The following is a 16751-nucleotide window of genomic DNA, read 5'->3' on the forward strand; positions in this document are numbered from 1 at the left end:
ACTTATAAGTATTCATTTTTTTGAACCACTTATTTGCACTTGGGCAGTTGGACACAGGAAGATTCTGGCCAAGCCTTTTCCCTGACATACTAGATTTTTATGTTTAAGGACCATTTTGTCAGAGTGAACATTTGTTTGAGACTTTCCCCATAGTCAGTCCAAGTGTATCATCTTACTAATTCATAGACAAAGGTGCTTTTAATCTTTTAAATAGTTTGAATCTGAGACATGTATTCTGCTATTGAGTTACATCTTGTCTATAAATACTAAACTACCTGTTATGCTTTAAAGTGGATAGTATGTGATATTTCAAGTAGATTTTTCCTGCTAGAGTATATTGGTTCCCCATGCTTATCTTGGGGTGTATACAGTGGTACCTCTACTTACGAACGCCCCTACTTACGAATTTTTCGAGATACGACCAGCTCCAGCCCCAAAAATTTACCTCTACTTACGAACTCGCCTCTACTTACGAACCGGATCCGCGGCCATTTTCCCTGCTGCCACACGGTTGCGGCTTCCTGTGGGCGAGATCGCGGTAGCAAGGAGACGTTCGGTGAGGCTTGTGGTGTGTTTTGTGGCGTTTGGAAGGTTTTTGAGGTTTAAAAATAAAATGCATATGTTTCAGAACTGTTTAGCTGTATTTACATTGAACCTTATGGGGGAAATTTACCTCGGGGTGCGACCAAATTCGGAGGGCGGATTAGCTGTATTTACATTGAACCTTATGGGGAAATTTGCCTTGTGGTGCGACCAAATTCGGAGGGCAGAACGGATTAACCGTATTTACACTGAACCTTATAGGAAACTTTACCTCAACTTGAGACCAACTCGAGTTGCAACCAGAGTCACGGAACGGATTAAGTTCGTAACTAGAGGTACCACTGTATTTCATACTCTTTAACTCTAAACTGTTCCTACAATGAAAGAATATAGAAAGGTTTTTCATCCTCTAATATTAGTTGAAAATTGGATTTTCATCAGGAAAGTTTGATATCAGGGTTTTGAATTATAAAGGAAGCCACATAAGCTGGCTTCCTATTCCATACCTTATTTCCAACATACAGAAGTAATGGGGCTGGCAGGGGTGATGTGACCGACCAGGGAAGAACAGCAAGCATGATCCCACTGTCTGTCCTCATGAGATTGTAATTAGGTGAGAAGGAACATGCAATACTGTATGCCTTATTGATTAATGTATATAAATAACCTTTTTCTATACAGAATTTTATATAATGGTTTTATGTTGTGGACAAGAACTGTACGTTTGTTGTAGGAACTGGATGCCGAGCAATAGTATTAACAAGCACACATATCATAGCCATCATGGTTTACATATCTTCATCATTGGTGTTTCCTAATATATGATATGTATGATTCTTACATTTTCTGTGATTGGAATGAGCAGTACAAATACAACAATTATGATGTGTGGAGTTGCTTGCTAATAGATAATGATAAGTTAGGCGCTCACACATAGATTTTAGGATACCATGCACATTTTTAAAAAAAACAACCACCAATTTTTAGCATAACAAATTGTTTGAAGGGGATTTTACTCAAATAAATGATAGACTGTAGACAAATTAAGCAGCATTTTAAAAATTGGAAGCATTTTCTTAATGTTTTATATTACAGTACGAGGGAGGGAAAGTACACTGTGTTAATGGCAAGAATGCCATCTGGGAAACTATGAGCATACTTCCATATGACTGCCATGCTGCAGTATTAACACTAGAGAAAATATCACGTTTAGAACATGTGATAGTTCTACTTGATTTAGCAAACTTCTGCTGATCATTTTGTTTGTGTATTTAGAACGTATAATGTTATATTGCTTTTCTCTCCCTTCAATATAAATTATTCTCCTCTTATAGATGTTGAGCTGCTAAGTTTTGATAATTCCTGTTAGCTCTTTGTACTAATGACCGTGGCTTTGTGCATGATTGCTTAAAGTGTTATCCAAAGAAGAGAGCCTGGTTTATTCCTCTTAAACAAAATCAACATCAGAAATCAAGAACTTCCAATATTGTCTTGTTCTGAGAGAGAGAGAGAGAGAGAGATAAAGCTAGTCCATTTTTTTCATTTTATTAGTGAGCTCTATTTATTAATATTAGAAAGTAATAAGAGGGAACAGAGCACTACTTGTTTCCTGATAGGAGTATGCAAGCCTGCCCTTTGAATGCCCCTCCTTAACAGGCTACTGGGGGGCATAAGTATCTAATGGTGAAAGAGAAGTGGTCACATGACTCCTGAGAAACTGATCCATTTAGTGTTGAAGTAATTTTCAAATATGTATCTGCAATTTCATACTTTTTGAGTAAAGACTATAATTAGTATATCTTAAAAGGAATACAGACTTAAAAACATTTTTTGAAAAAATGTGCAGAAGCAAGTTACCATTGGAAAATCATGGAATAAGTATTTTTCATTTTAGCTTTAACCAAATAGCAATGAGAAAGCATTTTCAGTGTACCACATTTAAGGTGATCTAAATGATCTTATTTTGGAATTGCAGCTTAATATTTATATCCTACTGGCAGATGATGCATAATAAGATTGGGCTGAATGTTAACTATTCCAACATAATGTATTTTTCCCAAATAAGAAATGAGGTTGTTTGCCAAAAGGAATGCTTATCTCGAATTATTAGAAAATTAACTGCATTTTATGGAGCATTTTCTGTATCCACTAGAAGGTTTGGCTTAAAGGTGCAGACAGCTTGCCTGAGGACCACAGTACATTTGTAATAAGAGAAAATTAACTTGTTTGCTGCAGCTGATAATTTTGAATTAGCTGGTACTATTCTGCTTGCTTAAAATGAGGAAGATAAATTACTGAGCTCGAAACGACAGAGTTTCCGTGTTTCCCCAGTCCCAGTGGCCAATGTGAGGAAGGCATGGGGATGCTTTAATTTCCTGCCGAAGTCCTTCCCATGCTGTATGCTCACAGGCTCCTTGGAGCTGAGCACCATATAATTGATGTGCAGCCTGCATTGCTGAAACTTGGACTGCACCATTCTCAGCGTGAGGGAAGATGTAATCCGATCTCTGCGCCGCTGAGGGAGGAATCCGTTCCGTCAAGGCTTTGACTGGGCAAAGTCTCCTCCAATAATCTTCCCTCCCGATCTCATTATTCCCTCAAGTTCTTCTTCGACAAGCCCTACGTATGTATGTGTGCCGGGAGAAGCTGTTTGATCGCGAGCTTCCTTCTCCTTCGCAGTGGAGTTTGGCTGCTGGTTCTATTGCCCAATCTTCCTTTTCTGACGTGCCCGAGCATGTCCACATTAGAGTCTGTGACATATCTACCTGAAAAAGGTTTATATTGTCAAAGACTACCGAGCAGTCGGATACTTGGGGGCACAGAATCTCTGAAGGGAAAAAATACCGACAACATGGGCTTCTACGGCACTTTAAAGATGATTTTTTACAAAGTAAGTAACTGGCGTGCTTTTGGAAAAGGTATTATTCTGTATGTTAGGGAGAAGAGGAAGGAAGGAAGGAAAAATCCGTATCATTGTAGATGGCTGCAGTATCTCCGTAGTTGCCCCCCTCCCCTTAGTGGGTGGCTGAATGCTTAAAATTCTACGTGCTGGATAAAGGCAAATAATGAAAAGGCTCAGTGAGATGCGAAATGCTTTTATTTTAAAATCTGCATGAGAAACCAGAGAAAGATCAGACTATTTACCTTTGACTGAACTGGGTCTTCATATTCAGCTCTGCACTTTAAGCTTGTTTTTAATTAGAGCTTCCCTCGGATTCACTTCTGTATATTTTCTTCAAGAGTATTTTATTTTCATTTTGTTAATGCAGCTGCCTTGGAAACAAATAGTTCTTATGCTTCTATGTAAATATTTGCATCAGAGAGGTATTTTTAAGATGTGCCTGGTGCATTCCCAGTAGTCGTGCAGAAAACAGGCTGCAGGATCTGTTCTTTCAAATAATAATGCTAATACTAAGTAATACTTTGCTATAAGATTCAAATGTTTCCATGAGTATTTATGAATCATGTTTTAAATTGTGTCGTATTAGATTATTCTGAAGGGAATAAACTTCTGTATAGAATGATATATGATAATTTATTAACGTCTTTTTAATACAGTGTGCATTGCAGAGCTACTGCATATTTCACAATCTAGACTAGGGATAAAAAAGTTTAATACAAATATTGAGAAAATGAGAGTTTGATAACGGTCTTTGGCAACTGTAGAAACTGTTTAGAATATATCCTGTACTTCTGAGACAATGAACTTGTGTTCAAAGTGGGAGTTGATGTTACACCTCTGACTCCCAAAATTTGCCTGAAGAAAAATAAATTATTTTTTTCTGTGAATGCCTTTTTTATATCATGCTGTCCCACAGAGAAAATCAAATTAAAGATTTAAAACATTTTTTTCCCCTGAAGAAACAAGTTGATGTTAATATGGGGTTAGTTTATAGTAATATAAGGAGTCCTTTTCCAGTGGTTTTCTTAGTCTCCTGCACATGGATAGAAATATGGTTTCTGTTATTCTGTGTCTTGTTTTAAAGAAGAAGCATGCTTGCAAAGAAGGTTGTTTTCTCATTTGGGTTTTTAGTCCTGTATGGTAACATGCTGTGTTCTGCCCCATATGAGCCAGAGGCATACAGATAGGTTAACCATAAGAACAGCTTCATTACTGAGAAAGTGAAATGAATAAGCATAGCAATTTACATAGAACATTGTTCAAAATCATATGTAACACATTGGATGAATGCATATAAGTGCATTTTAAAATCTTGGAAAACAGTGTATCTTTGGTATCAGTACCAAAGTATCAGTACCAGCTAAATAATTAGTGCATGTCCATTTAATAAAATAAATAAATATAATTTGTTTTGAAAGGGAGTGTATCTTGGACATCACTTTTCAAAGATGGATATGATAATATTGGTATGGTAGCAATTATTTAAAACATTCACTGTATTATGAAAAATCTATAATAATAAAACCCATCATATGCAATATTTATCTTTCTGCTCAAACATGTATGCCGTGTCACTTAGCCAGTGTAGCAGGTTATGGCTGCATTGGTCAAATCTAAAAAGTTTGCATTATAAATAGATGTGTTATAAACTTCTACTAAGCTATTTCATACAGTAATGAAACTGTATTTTATAAAATTCTTACACACAGTTTTAATTTAAGTTTCTTGCCTAGCAGTTTTTAAAAATCACTGAGTGTAGTAAGATTTAATAACTTATTTGTTTGACTCAAATTATTTATTATTTGAGTATTATTTATTTTTAGAAGCCGTATCTTTAAAACAAAATCTTTTAAAAAATTATCTGCTTGGCAATGGGAACACAGGCAAGCTTCATACATTCACACTCTCCCCCCTCCCCCACGGCACATTATTCTGGTTAGAAAAAATTTAGTTTTATTAAATCTGTCAGTAGAAGTTAGAAATACAAGAAACATCTCACAGAAAAGTAGTTTAATGTCCCTGATTCCATTTCGTAAAATGTTTCTCAAATAGTTATGCAAGAACATTTTTCTTTATTCATTCAGTTGCAGGCTACCCAACTCCTCAACAACTCTGGGCAACTAATAATTAAAAAGAAATAGGAAAACAACAACAACAACAACAACACATATGAAAGAACGCAGCTGACCAGAAAACAAAAACAGAAGCATAGAGCTTCCATAATCATCCTGTTCCAAGGCCTGGGAGAACAACAGGATTTTAATTCTTTTCAGAAAGTCATTAAAGTGGGGGCGATATGGATCCCATTTTAATCCCATTATCCTTTACATTTTTTGCATTTTTTTTCATTCTAAGCAACTTAAAAAGCTAATACTTGTAAACCTATGTAACCAGATTATAGAAGACGAATTATAATGAACAAGTATGTAGTAATAAATACAGTTGATGTTCTGGAAGCCCAGTGGCTATGGCATACAAGATTGCACTGAAGGTTGTTGGGCTATTGGAATAATTCTGTTTTAATATTTTAATTATAAAGCAAAGTGGTCTTTCAAAGTGATGTAAATGAAATAGGGAGATATAAGCAAAATACCACCCTGTTCATTATAGTCCTAACTTAAGGTGGTAAGCTAACATCTTTCTCCTTGTCCCATTTTACAGATGAAGAGAAAGTTGGACCATGGCTCCGAGGTCCGTTCTTTCTCACTGGGAAAGAAACCCTGTAAAGTCTCAGAATATACAAGGTAATTCAGTGTAATAACCTGTCATCTGTTTCAGATACTTTATTGTATGCTGTACAGACACCTATTTCATGTTTATACCAAAAGCAAATTCAGTTCTCTCTGCAAAGGACTGAAATTTGACATTTAAGTATTAAGTGCAGAAATATTTTAATTCTGAATTGGGAATAATGGGTTCTTATAAGGCTTTATTAGCACTCCCCCCATGCAAAGAAACTTGCAGGACAGGATATTTATCAGTTTACTGGACTGTTTGGAATATAGAATTGACAATATATCTGATGTTAATCATAACATCCTTGCATGCAACAGCATGATACTTCCTGACTCATTGAAATATAACCTTACCACAGTGTGGAGTTCCATTTATAAATTAAAGAAACATGCATTCATCATGAGCTAGGCTTGTCAGTTTATCAACCCTTTAATTTCTTTTGGCCAGGAATTTCAGTATCAGTGCATTCAGTTCAGCTTTACTACTTACTGGTTGCCATAACAACTAAATACAGTTCTGCTGCATTTTGTCATGTACAAATCTGCATCACTGTAAAATTTACTTGCTTTAAGAGGCTATTTATCTACTCTTTAGATATAAATTCCTTTCTAAACTCTTTATGAATTGAAATATATTCATTTATATAAGTTACAGTTATGTATTCAACACTATTATCTCTAAGAAATGAAAAATAATTATATTGATAATTTATTAATTGCTGAAGTTAACATTAAAGAAATGAGAACTTCTTAATCCATTTTAACCTAATTAGTTCTAAATTAAATTCTGGAGAAAAATAATATAGACACTCCTATAAAAATGCATTTTTGAAGACAACATTACTATAAGCTCCTTGATATTTTCTTGGATTTGAATTACAGATAGAATATTTGTAACTGATTTCACATAATTTAATAACCTATATCCATGAACTCAGAAATTCCTTCAGTATTAGCACTTTATTACACCAAGTGAAAAGAATAGCTGTATCAAATAATAAAAATTAGTTCTATATTATAATGTTAAAAAGAAATTTATCAAATATTTTACACTATGAAAAATCAAGTAATTTAATTTGCACTCGAATGCTATCATTAGTAGGAGTTAGATCCAAATTTTGCTTTCAATAGAAGAATGTAATGAAAAATGATAAAATAATGCTGTTAAACACAAAAAGCTATCTAATACACCGAATCGGTTAGTTGGTCAATCTAGACTCTTTTTGACTTCTGTTCTCCCTAACTATATTCTCTGAAGCACAGGTTTTTCGTAGCCCTACTTCCTGAAGTCCTTCTAACTGGAAATACTAGGAATTAAACATAGAAAGCCATACCTCCATTTTACTTTTAAATACATTTTAGTATTCACATACCAATGTTTTTCAGATATGTAGCCCTACAGTAATTTGTAGTTTTAGAAGAACTGGAAAGGAAATAAGTCAGCCACTAAATATTCAAAACGTATGTTAGCAATAAATGCCCTGATCAGAAATAATATGATTTCAAGCCTATAATTTCTATGCAAAGATTATTGCTGTTGAGACATTTTGTTAACCAAAGTATTTTTCATAATGTAATCTGTTCAAAGGCAAGTCCATATGCAATATGCTTGTAATCAACAACATACCTTAAGACTGAAATTATTTTAAAACTTGAATATTTTCTTATCTCTACTTTTTAATGCTTTTAATTTGGGAGTTGATTCAAATTTTATTTTTAGGTGTTTTGATTAACATTTTAATAAAAGTGTTAATTTTTGGATTATTATACATTATATAATTATTATAAATTGTCATTTTGGATTATTATTATATAATTTCAAATATTATTTTAAAAATGCAGCTGCTCAGAAATACTAATGTGGTTTGCTAGACACTCATTTTGTACTTCTGCTAGTGAACAATCCAGAACAGACTTGGATGGTTATAAAGGGGAAAAGGAAAAAGAGAAAGTTGAATAATTAGAAGTCCAGTTACATAATATTGAATGTTTTCAACTGAGGGCTGCAGGATCACTTGCACGTTAACTATTCACAAGTATAGGTGCAACAAAATGTTGGTGCATTATTATTTTTCAGCAGAAATGCTTCTGCTCTGGGTGTATTGCCAGCCCTCTATGTCTTCCCTAGCATACTACAACTTGTAAAATACTCCACTGGGGTATTTTAATCCTTGCTCTATTTACCGCTTTATTTTCAATGGACAGTCAGCATTCCATGATTACTGAGTGTACTAATTCTTGCTGATGTATTTTCAAAAGTTTTATTGGGGGGCTGCTTTGCCTTTGCTTTTTAGTGTGCATCTGTGGGCTTTTTTTATAAAATCAAGTTTCCTGTGAGTATAGTGCTGCTCCCTCTTATTTCCCAGTGACTGTGTTTTTGCTCTATTTCTGTTAGCACTTTCCACATGAATTCACTTTGAAGTTTTATGGCTAAGATTCAACATATTACCGAACAAGTTCTATGTGCCCCGGTGACTCTAGACTGGTATATAAACCCCGGGACTCTGAGATTTAAAGTAATTTGACTAATTAACTGAATGTCAAAAATATAAAATCAAAAATACTAGTGAGTCTCTATAAGCCCTTTGATGCATCTAAAGTAATACCTCAGATTCACCATTACAGCTTTTAGATAGCATTCCTTATTTCAATTAATTAAGCTAAACTTGACTCCAAGTTTTGTTAATTTTATAGTGTTTAATTATAGCCTTTAGGAAGTTTCATAGGCTTGAAAAATATCAAAAGACTGAATTTGTAAAAGAAATAGGATTGGGTAAGATTGTGCTAGTAATAATGAAATTTGCTTAAATAATTAGAATCAAGTTTGCTGATGGCAGTGTTATATTTAATGGAAGTAAATATTTCTGGAATCTGAATTGATAATTCTTTCTGCCACAGCACTACTGGGCTTGTGCCTTGCTCAGCAACACCTACTACTTTTGGAGATCTGAGGGCAGCCAATGGTCAAGGACAGCAACGCCGCCGCATTACATCTATCCAGCCACCAACTGGGCTTCAGGAATGGCTGAAAATGTTTCAGGTAATAATAAGTTTCTTTAACGAGCTATTTGGAATAATTCAGAATACCTGGTGAATTGAGGGAAAATCTATTAGAATAAATGCAGACTATTTCACTACAAAGTTACACCACTTTTACTTTTCTCTCTTTATTCTTCTCTTGAAATTATGAACATTAATACTCTGTGTTCTATGTATCCTGCTGTTTCTTAATGCAAATACTAATACATATTATTTAACAATTGGCCTTTTCTGGATGTATTAAATTAATTAGATATGTTTAAAGGCATAGTACTAAGGATAAAGCAAAATGTATGGACTCAATTACATTGGTGATGGGTGCACCATTGGAAGACCTGAAGGATCAGGTTAGAGACAGATTGTCATGGAGTATGTGTCTTATGTGGTTGCTAAGAGTCAACACCAACTTGATGGCACATAATCACAAAGAATAAAGTTTTTTAGTTCTTAATTATAAATGAAAATGGAAGATTATTTCTAATTTGAAATACTTCATACATTAAAAATAGAATTAAAAAACCACTTCATATAGAAACCCTTGTGTGTAGTACTGGTTTAAAACTGATTAAATGCAATAACATTCACCAGTAGAAATTAACATGTTGTAGTTTCTAATATTTTTGTTCTTTCTGTAGTTTGTTGAATATAGTTACTGCCACTGAATATTTAAAAAGTCAATACAGCATGTAATATAACATTAGCAGCTGTTTACACGCAGCATGAGGCCTAAAAGGCAATAAAACTACAATTATCATCCTTGTTAGACTATCTTGAACTGTTATAAAACTAGTGAACAATAGTAACAAAATTAATATTTCTTGAATAAGCTTAATACTATAGTTAAAATAATATTTTTCAAAATATATGCAGTCAAACAATGAACATGTATAGATTCAAGAGCAAAACTGCATATTAGTAAAAGTGTGTGCATGTTGTGATTCCCTAGATATGTTGGAAAATGTCCTATGTAGGATTTCAGCTTCCTGAAAATCTGATCCTAATGCAACTTTCTTGGTATAAATATATTTTTTAAAAAGATGAAGAACCAAAACCTAGTGTTCTATATGAAAATTGGAATCTCAAAAAGAAATACCTTTGGCCCTGATTATTCAAACAGAACCAATTATTGTGCTACCTATGAAATATAATTCATGTTTGGTATGAAGAAGTATTTATTTATTTATTTGCAATATTTGTAGACTGCCCTACTCACAAGGCTCTGGGTGAAGCAAGCAAGAAATACAGAAAATAATGGAAATAAAATATAACAAACCTATATGTGCTACATGTATCTCTAGGGAAAGTCTATTCCAGAGCATGCCACTTGGGGCTTGAGTTGAGGGGGCTCTCCAGCACTCTTTAGATATGCCAGAATCAGTTTTGGCAAGGGTGTATCTGATGCATTCAATTGCTATACCATAGCAGACTTCTTAGGTGATAAGCAGCAATTTGAATTGGGCCCAGAAGCCTATTGGTAACCTGTACGGTGACTTGAAAATGGATGCTATTTTGTAGTGGTGGGATCATTGCCCAAAACAGTGTGGCTCCTGCATTCTGGACTACTTGCATCTTCCAGGTCATTTCAAAAAGCTGCCCCACATAGAGGATGTTGCAGTGGTCCAAGTACAATCAGCTGTAGTTTAAATAAATGTGGATTATGTAGTATAATCCTAAACACACACATCTACAACAGAATGTTGAAGCTGAAGAAATTTTACATTTTGGAAAGGGTAAGTTGAAGCCCTGATTTTAACCCATTTGAAATGTTCAAGCACCTAGATAGTCCAAAAATATCAGTGAGTTGAAGCAGTTCTGTAAAGAGAAATACCAAAGTATCTCCAAGCTATGTAGGATTGTCTTAACAAGTACTGGAAACATTTGGTTGACGTGATTTCCACTAAAGGTCATGCTATCAGTTATTAAATCCAAAACTGCACATATGTTTTGCAACAAAACCGTGAATGTTAGTTCAGTATGTTCAATAAAGACTTAACACAGTTCATTGTTTTGGGTATTGTTTGTTTAACAAGAATCTCTTTACTAATAGAATTTAGATGAACCTCTGATCACATTTTAGGCTCACAAAGATATTCTTATCAGTATATCTTATAATTTAAGAAACATGTTCCCACTTAATGCTTTCCAAGGGCATCAAAAGCAGACTGACAGTCCCAGTGTCTCTTGAGGATACTGGAGTATAGAAGGGTGAACTGGTTCAATGAGTAATATGTATCTTAATTATAAGGTAAATATAGAAATTTCAGTGATATCTTTCTTGCATGTTTTGGTATTTGACAGTTAATTGCCAGTAGAATATTCATACAATCAAAACAAGCATATAAAATACTTAACCATCTGGGATTTAAATATCACTCAAATTATTTTCTGTCTCCTTACAAAAAAGACTTTGTTTGCAGTCAGTGTGCAATTTATATATACCCCTAAATCTCAAACTGAGCAAACTCAGGGAGGCAGTGAAGGACAGGAAGGCCTGGCGTGATATGGTTCATGGGGTCACGAAGAGTCAGACACGATTTAACGACTGAACAACTAAATCTCAAATGATACTTTTTAATTGTTGAAAGAAGGCATTCTTGTAAAACCATAATACATTATAGCAATCTAAACTTGTAAGTATAGTTTGCAGACTCATGTTTAAGGAAGTACAATTTAAAGACTGAATATGTAGCATTTTTCATTGCTAACTTCAGAAATAATGTTATATTAGCCACTTAAACCAGATAATGATATAATTGTAGCTCTATGTGAGACTACCTTTGAAGATGACTTAGAAGCCACAACAACTGGAACAGAATGAAATGAGTTGGTAGGTGAGACTCACTATTGCTGTTAATCTGCTATTTTTGCAGATGTGCACTTTATTAAAAGTTCAAATTTCATGCTGCCCGTTAGTAAGGATATAAAGAAAAATAGCTACAAAATTCCTTCATTCTTTTCTAGTGGAAAATTTTATTTTAAAATATTAGTTTAAAAAATATTAGAGGTAAGAATTAGAAACATTATAGCATGACAGATATATATGGAGCAATAAGAACCAAATGAATGTTAAATGAACTGGGGGGGGGGGATCTCCAAAAAGTCTAAATGGTAGTCAGTTCTTTTGTACATGTGTTGTTGTCCCACAGAGGGGCAGGGCTTTGATCATATGGTTGTGACCACCATTGTGACTTCTTGACCTGTCTACAGATAACTGCTGAAACTATAAATACAGAAATCATGTTCATACGTATTAGGTTTTAGTAATTTAGTAATTTTAATGGTCTTTCCTAGGGTTCCACAAAGCCTTGAAAACCTGGCTCTGGTCCCAGGCCTGGGGTTGATGTTTATCATTGTTTAATGGCCCCTGTTTTGTTTTGTGGATTTTGTTAGCAGATTATTTTAGTCTGGCCTGCCTGTTGATTTAATGTTTCTTGCTGTTTTTATGTTTTTTTAGCTTTGTACACCACCCAGAGTCCACTGGAGTTGGCTGGTCAATAAATTTAAATAAATAAAATAAAAATAATTTTTTCACTTCAAGAGTTTATTATAACAGTTTCCAAATATTATAAAACCTTTCTAATTTTAATATATTGAAACAATAGTATGAAAAGTAAATTTAATTTTGTACCTCTCAGAGCTGGAGTGGACCGGAGAAGTTACTTGCCTTAGATGAATTGATTGATAGTTGTGAACCTACCCAAGTGAAGCATATGATGCAAGTGATCGAACCCCAGTTTCAACGAGATTTCATTTCCTTGCTCCCCAAAGAGGTGAGGATTCTCATTTAATATTGGGCTCTGGGTACTTGTTTGACTAAGTAATCCACCATTTGCCACCTTAAAGCGTTTCCTAACTAATTATAGTCTTCAGTATTTTCAGTGTAACACTGTTAATTGGTGTTAAAGAAGTCTGGAAGGTGACAAACTGCCATGATTTAATAATGTAGTTTTTAGCTTAAATGCTTGCAAGACTAGTGGGTTTTTTTCAGTGACTAATTTATGTCCCAGGCTGCTTTGTTATAGTCATTTTTTATTTGTAGTTTTCTTGAAGCTTTACAACTAATTTAAAATAATTTAGATTGAATACTTTCTATGTTGTTGGCATTTAGCTTCCTGAAGGATGGATATTATCTTTCCTGGGGACTAGTTGTCATTTTGTACAATATAATTTCCTGTAGAGTTTGTTAGGATTTTCTTTTGAATTAAGTGGACAAAGAATCTATTTGTTCAAATATATAAATTTTATATTTATATTACAAATATTTATATTACAATGTAATATAGCTATTACAACCAAATATAAGCAAGTCTTATTCATTCATTCAACTTTTATGGCCACCTATTCACACATAAGTCTGGTTAGCTCACAAGGTTTAAAACAGTATAGCAGTTAAAACAAAATTCCTATAACCATACCAGAGGAAAAAGAAAACATAATTACAAAACATTCTACCATACTAAAAGGTACTCCTGATGCCTTAGGTCAGTGCCTGTAGAAAGAGCCTGGTCTTCAGCATTTTCTTGAAGGCAGGTAAGTTTGGATCTGTGCAGATCTTGAGGGAAATGTTCCAGAGGGCATGTAAATGACAGAGAAAGCACACTTCCTCATTCTCATGAGATTACATTGCTTAATAGATGAGATCTAAAGCATCCTAACTTTGTTGAATCTTACCAAATGGGCAGACACAACAGGATACAACCAGTCTGAAAATATCTAGGCCCTATGCCATGTCAATTAGCTTATGGAATTGCAACCACAAGCCTACTGGCAGTGCAGCTTGTATAGTAGTGTTACAGGAGTGTACCGTGCCACAACTGGCACCACCCCATTCTGTAACAGTTGCAGATTCTGAGTGGTCTTCAAGGATACCCCTGTGTAGAACACATTGCAGTAATTTTAATGGAAGGCATCTAAAGCATGAGTGACCATGAGTAAGACCTCCTAATCCAGGAAGGGGTGCAGTTGGTACATCAGATGAATCTGTACAAAGACCTTCCTAAAAAGTAAATGTTTGGTTTAACTAAAACACTTTCTCATAGAAGATGTCTGCTCTATCTGTGAAAATTTTTAATAAAGTTGTCACAGAGAATACATGTGTTAAGGAAAGGCTAAGTGGACAACTAGGGTTTAATTTTTTTTTTAGTTGACCATTTTTCCAAAGAATGCTTTCCATTACTTTTAGTTTCAATTAATTGTTTTTTGGCTATCAATGAAAGTAGGGCTGAAAAAATGTCATCAGTATTCTGTATAATTTTGAGTATAAGATTATTCTGTCAAACTCCCCTCCCCTCTCCCCCTCCCTGTCCCAGTATCTCTTGGCAAATTTTAATGAACACATTTAACAGTATATCATACTGTTTTGATGGATGTATTTTTAAAAAGCCAGTTTTGAACAGTCAGAACCTTCAGCCTTTCAGAATAGATGTTGCTTGGTTGGCTGTATTTTTTAATCATTGCCATCATCTGTATCATCATTCAGAAAATGTAATATTCTAAACATATTTGTAGGGTTATGTCTTGTTGAAATGTGCATGGAAGGAACAGAGAGTGCAGGTATTATGGTGCTAAAAGATGATGACATTGGCCTAAAGGAAAGTAATTCAGATTGCAACATTCCACTCTGCTTCCCAAATTCACTAACTCTGGTCGCTTTCCCGCAATCTCCTCTGGTTTGTAGTATAGCTTAAAGAATGCCTGGTCAATCAATATTCTGTATCAGACTTAATTACAGGATAGAACACTGTCCTACCTTGTATTATGAGGATCAGGTTAAACATGGAGGGAGATATTAATCATTCCCAAATATGGCTTCCATGGGCTTTGGCAGAGTGGTAGTCTTGACATGGGAGGTGGAGAAGGTGAGTAGCCTGGGTTTAGAACAATTATATCTTCTCAGTTGGATAGTTTATTAGAGCACTTAACCAGTTCTATACCCAGTGTTGGGATATGGATAAAAGGCTTGGATTTCTTTAGTATAGTAACCACCTAATTACCTAACAGCTTCTCTGTCTGAGCTGGTTATAAGAGGCTGGTGGGGGTTTTTTTGGTGGGGGGGGGCTGCCTTTGAGTCAGGTTTTTTAAAAAAACAAACTCCTGGCAACTGCCTGGACAAGTCCCTGCAGTTTTCTTGGCAATGTTCTTCGGAAGTAGCTTGCCATTGCCTTCTTCCTAAGACTGAGAGAGAGTGGCAGGCCCAAGGTCACCTAGCTGGCTTTGTGCCTAAGGCAGGAGTAGAACTCGCAGCCTCCCAGTTTCTAACCTGATGCCATAACCACTACACCAAACTGTCTCTCTTCAAGAGACTGGTAGCTGTTGGAAATTCAACATTTCCAAAAATTGTTGTTATAAGATCATCTGTTTGAGAGGAGCTTGGGGCTCTTACTGTCCATCAATGGAATAATACTCCAAAAACAGATCAGTATGAAATTTGGTATGGGGAGAGAAGCCAACAAGAGAAAGTTCAAAAATGGGCCAGATTCACCAAGGACTGCAGAGAAAAAAAATCTGGGAAAAAATCCCCAGTGCATCCTTATAGGAGAGACAGTTGGGAAGCAGCTTGGAATGCTGCTGCCTCCTCCATTCTAAGCTTTGCTGTTGTTGCATGTTGAACTGAAGTTCTTTCATACCTTCTTTCTGGGTAGACTACCCACTAGGGAAGCCTAACAAACTGGAAACAATTTGCTTATGTGTATTGCTTTTCACCATAACGTCTAGGATATATAACCTTTTAACTGACTGCCTCTTTGAATGATTTTCAACCCACCTACCTAGGTTGGGCATGCCAGACTCCAGATATTATGTGGCCAAAGACAAAATGTCAAAGATGTGGAGAAATCTGTGGGAATTATGCCTTTCCCCAGAAACATAGTTGTGTCTTGTCCTGAAAACATTTACAAAACGCACTGCAAGGACAGCAAGGATTTTAACTCCTTTTAGCAGGCTTACAGAAATGTAGACTAGTGACAAGGTTATCTTTGAAAATGCTCTCACTAAAACTTCTACAATTAGCAGTTGCTTGTTTTAGAGGTACTCCCAGTTTTTAGCACGTACTTCTTTATTTGGCTTTGATGATCTGTAGAAAAGAGAAATAACAACCTTCAGGTGTATCTATGCTTTATTCATAAATCAAGTGCAAGCAAGCATACAAGGAAGCCAGGCAGAGTTTCTCATTCTGTTACAAATAAATTGTTCTTATATTTCAGCCAGAATCTTTACACAGTTGACGTAAGTTTTAATTTAGATGATCAGTCTAAATAGCAACCAAAAGATGGCAAAGGCAGATGCTTAAGTGTATTATGAAGGGAAGAGAATCTGGATTCAGCAGTATTGGTCCTTCCAAAGATGTAGGCACCTTACCCTGTATTTTTATACATTTTTAAGGATTCTGGTGGGTTATATCTATCCATTCCGCTCTGTGGCTTCCAGCTTGGTAACAGAAATCTTGTAAGCCCCATAATTAATCCTAATTTGTCTTAAAGGTGGTTCAAAATACCTTTTAACGTTCATAGAATTTTAGAATTGTGGAGTAGTCC

General features: G+C 35.0%; 1 protein-coding gene across 4 annotated transcripts in view; it reads left to right on the forward strand.

Annotated features, from left to right (window-relative positions):
• The window catches only part of FBXW7 (F-box and WD repeat domain containing 7), a 145826-nt gene that overhangs the window by 94666 nt on the left and 34409 nt on the right, over nt 1–16751 (forward strand). For 3 of the 4 annotated variants that reach the window (XM_088132752.1, XM_088132753.1, XM_088132755.1), the window contains 3 exons: nt 6107–6189; nt 9079–9220; nt 12855–12989. In XM_088132752.1, coding sequence (XP_087988878.1) covers nt 6107–6189; nt 9079–9220; nt 12855–12989 — 360 coding nt within the window. Of the gene's footprint in view, nt 1–3114; nt 3434–6106; nt 6190–9078; nt 9221–12854; nt 12990–16751 lie in introns of those variants that run through there. The other variant, XM_088132754.1, reaches the window with a different exon arrangement.

The sequence above is a fragment of the Python bivittatus genome, unplaced genomic scaffold (genome assembly GCF_059951505.1).
Source record: "Python bivittatus isolate LINGU-HERP-01145 unplaced genomic scaffold, Pbiv_v1 ctg000070_np1212, whole genome shotgun sequence".
Classification (NCBI taxonomy): domain Eukaryota; kingdom Metazoa; phylum Chordata; class Lepidosauria; order Squamata; family Pythonidae; genus Python; species Python bivittatus.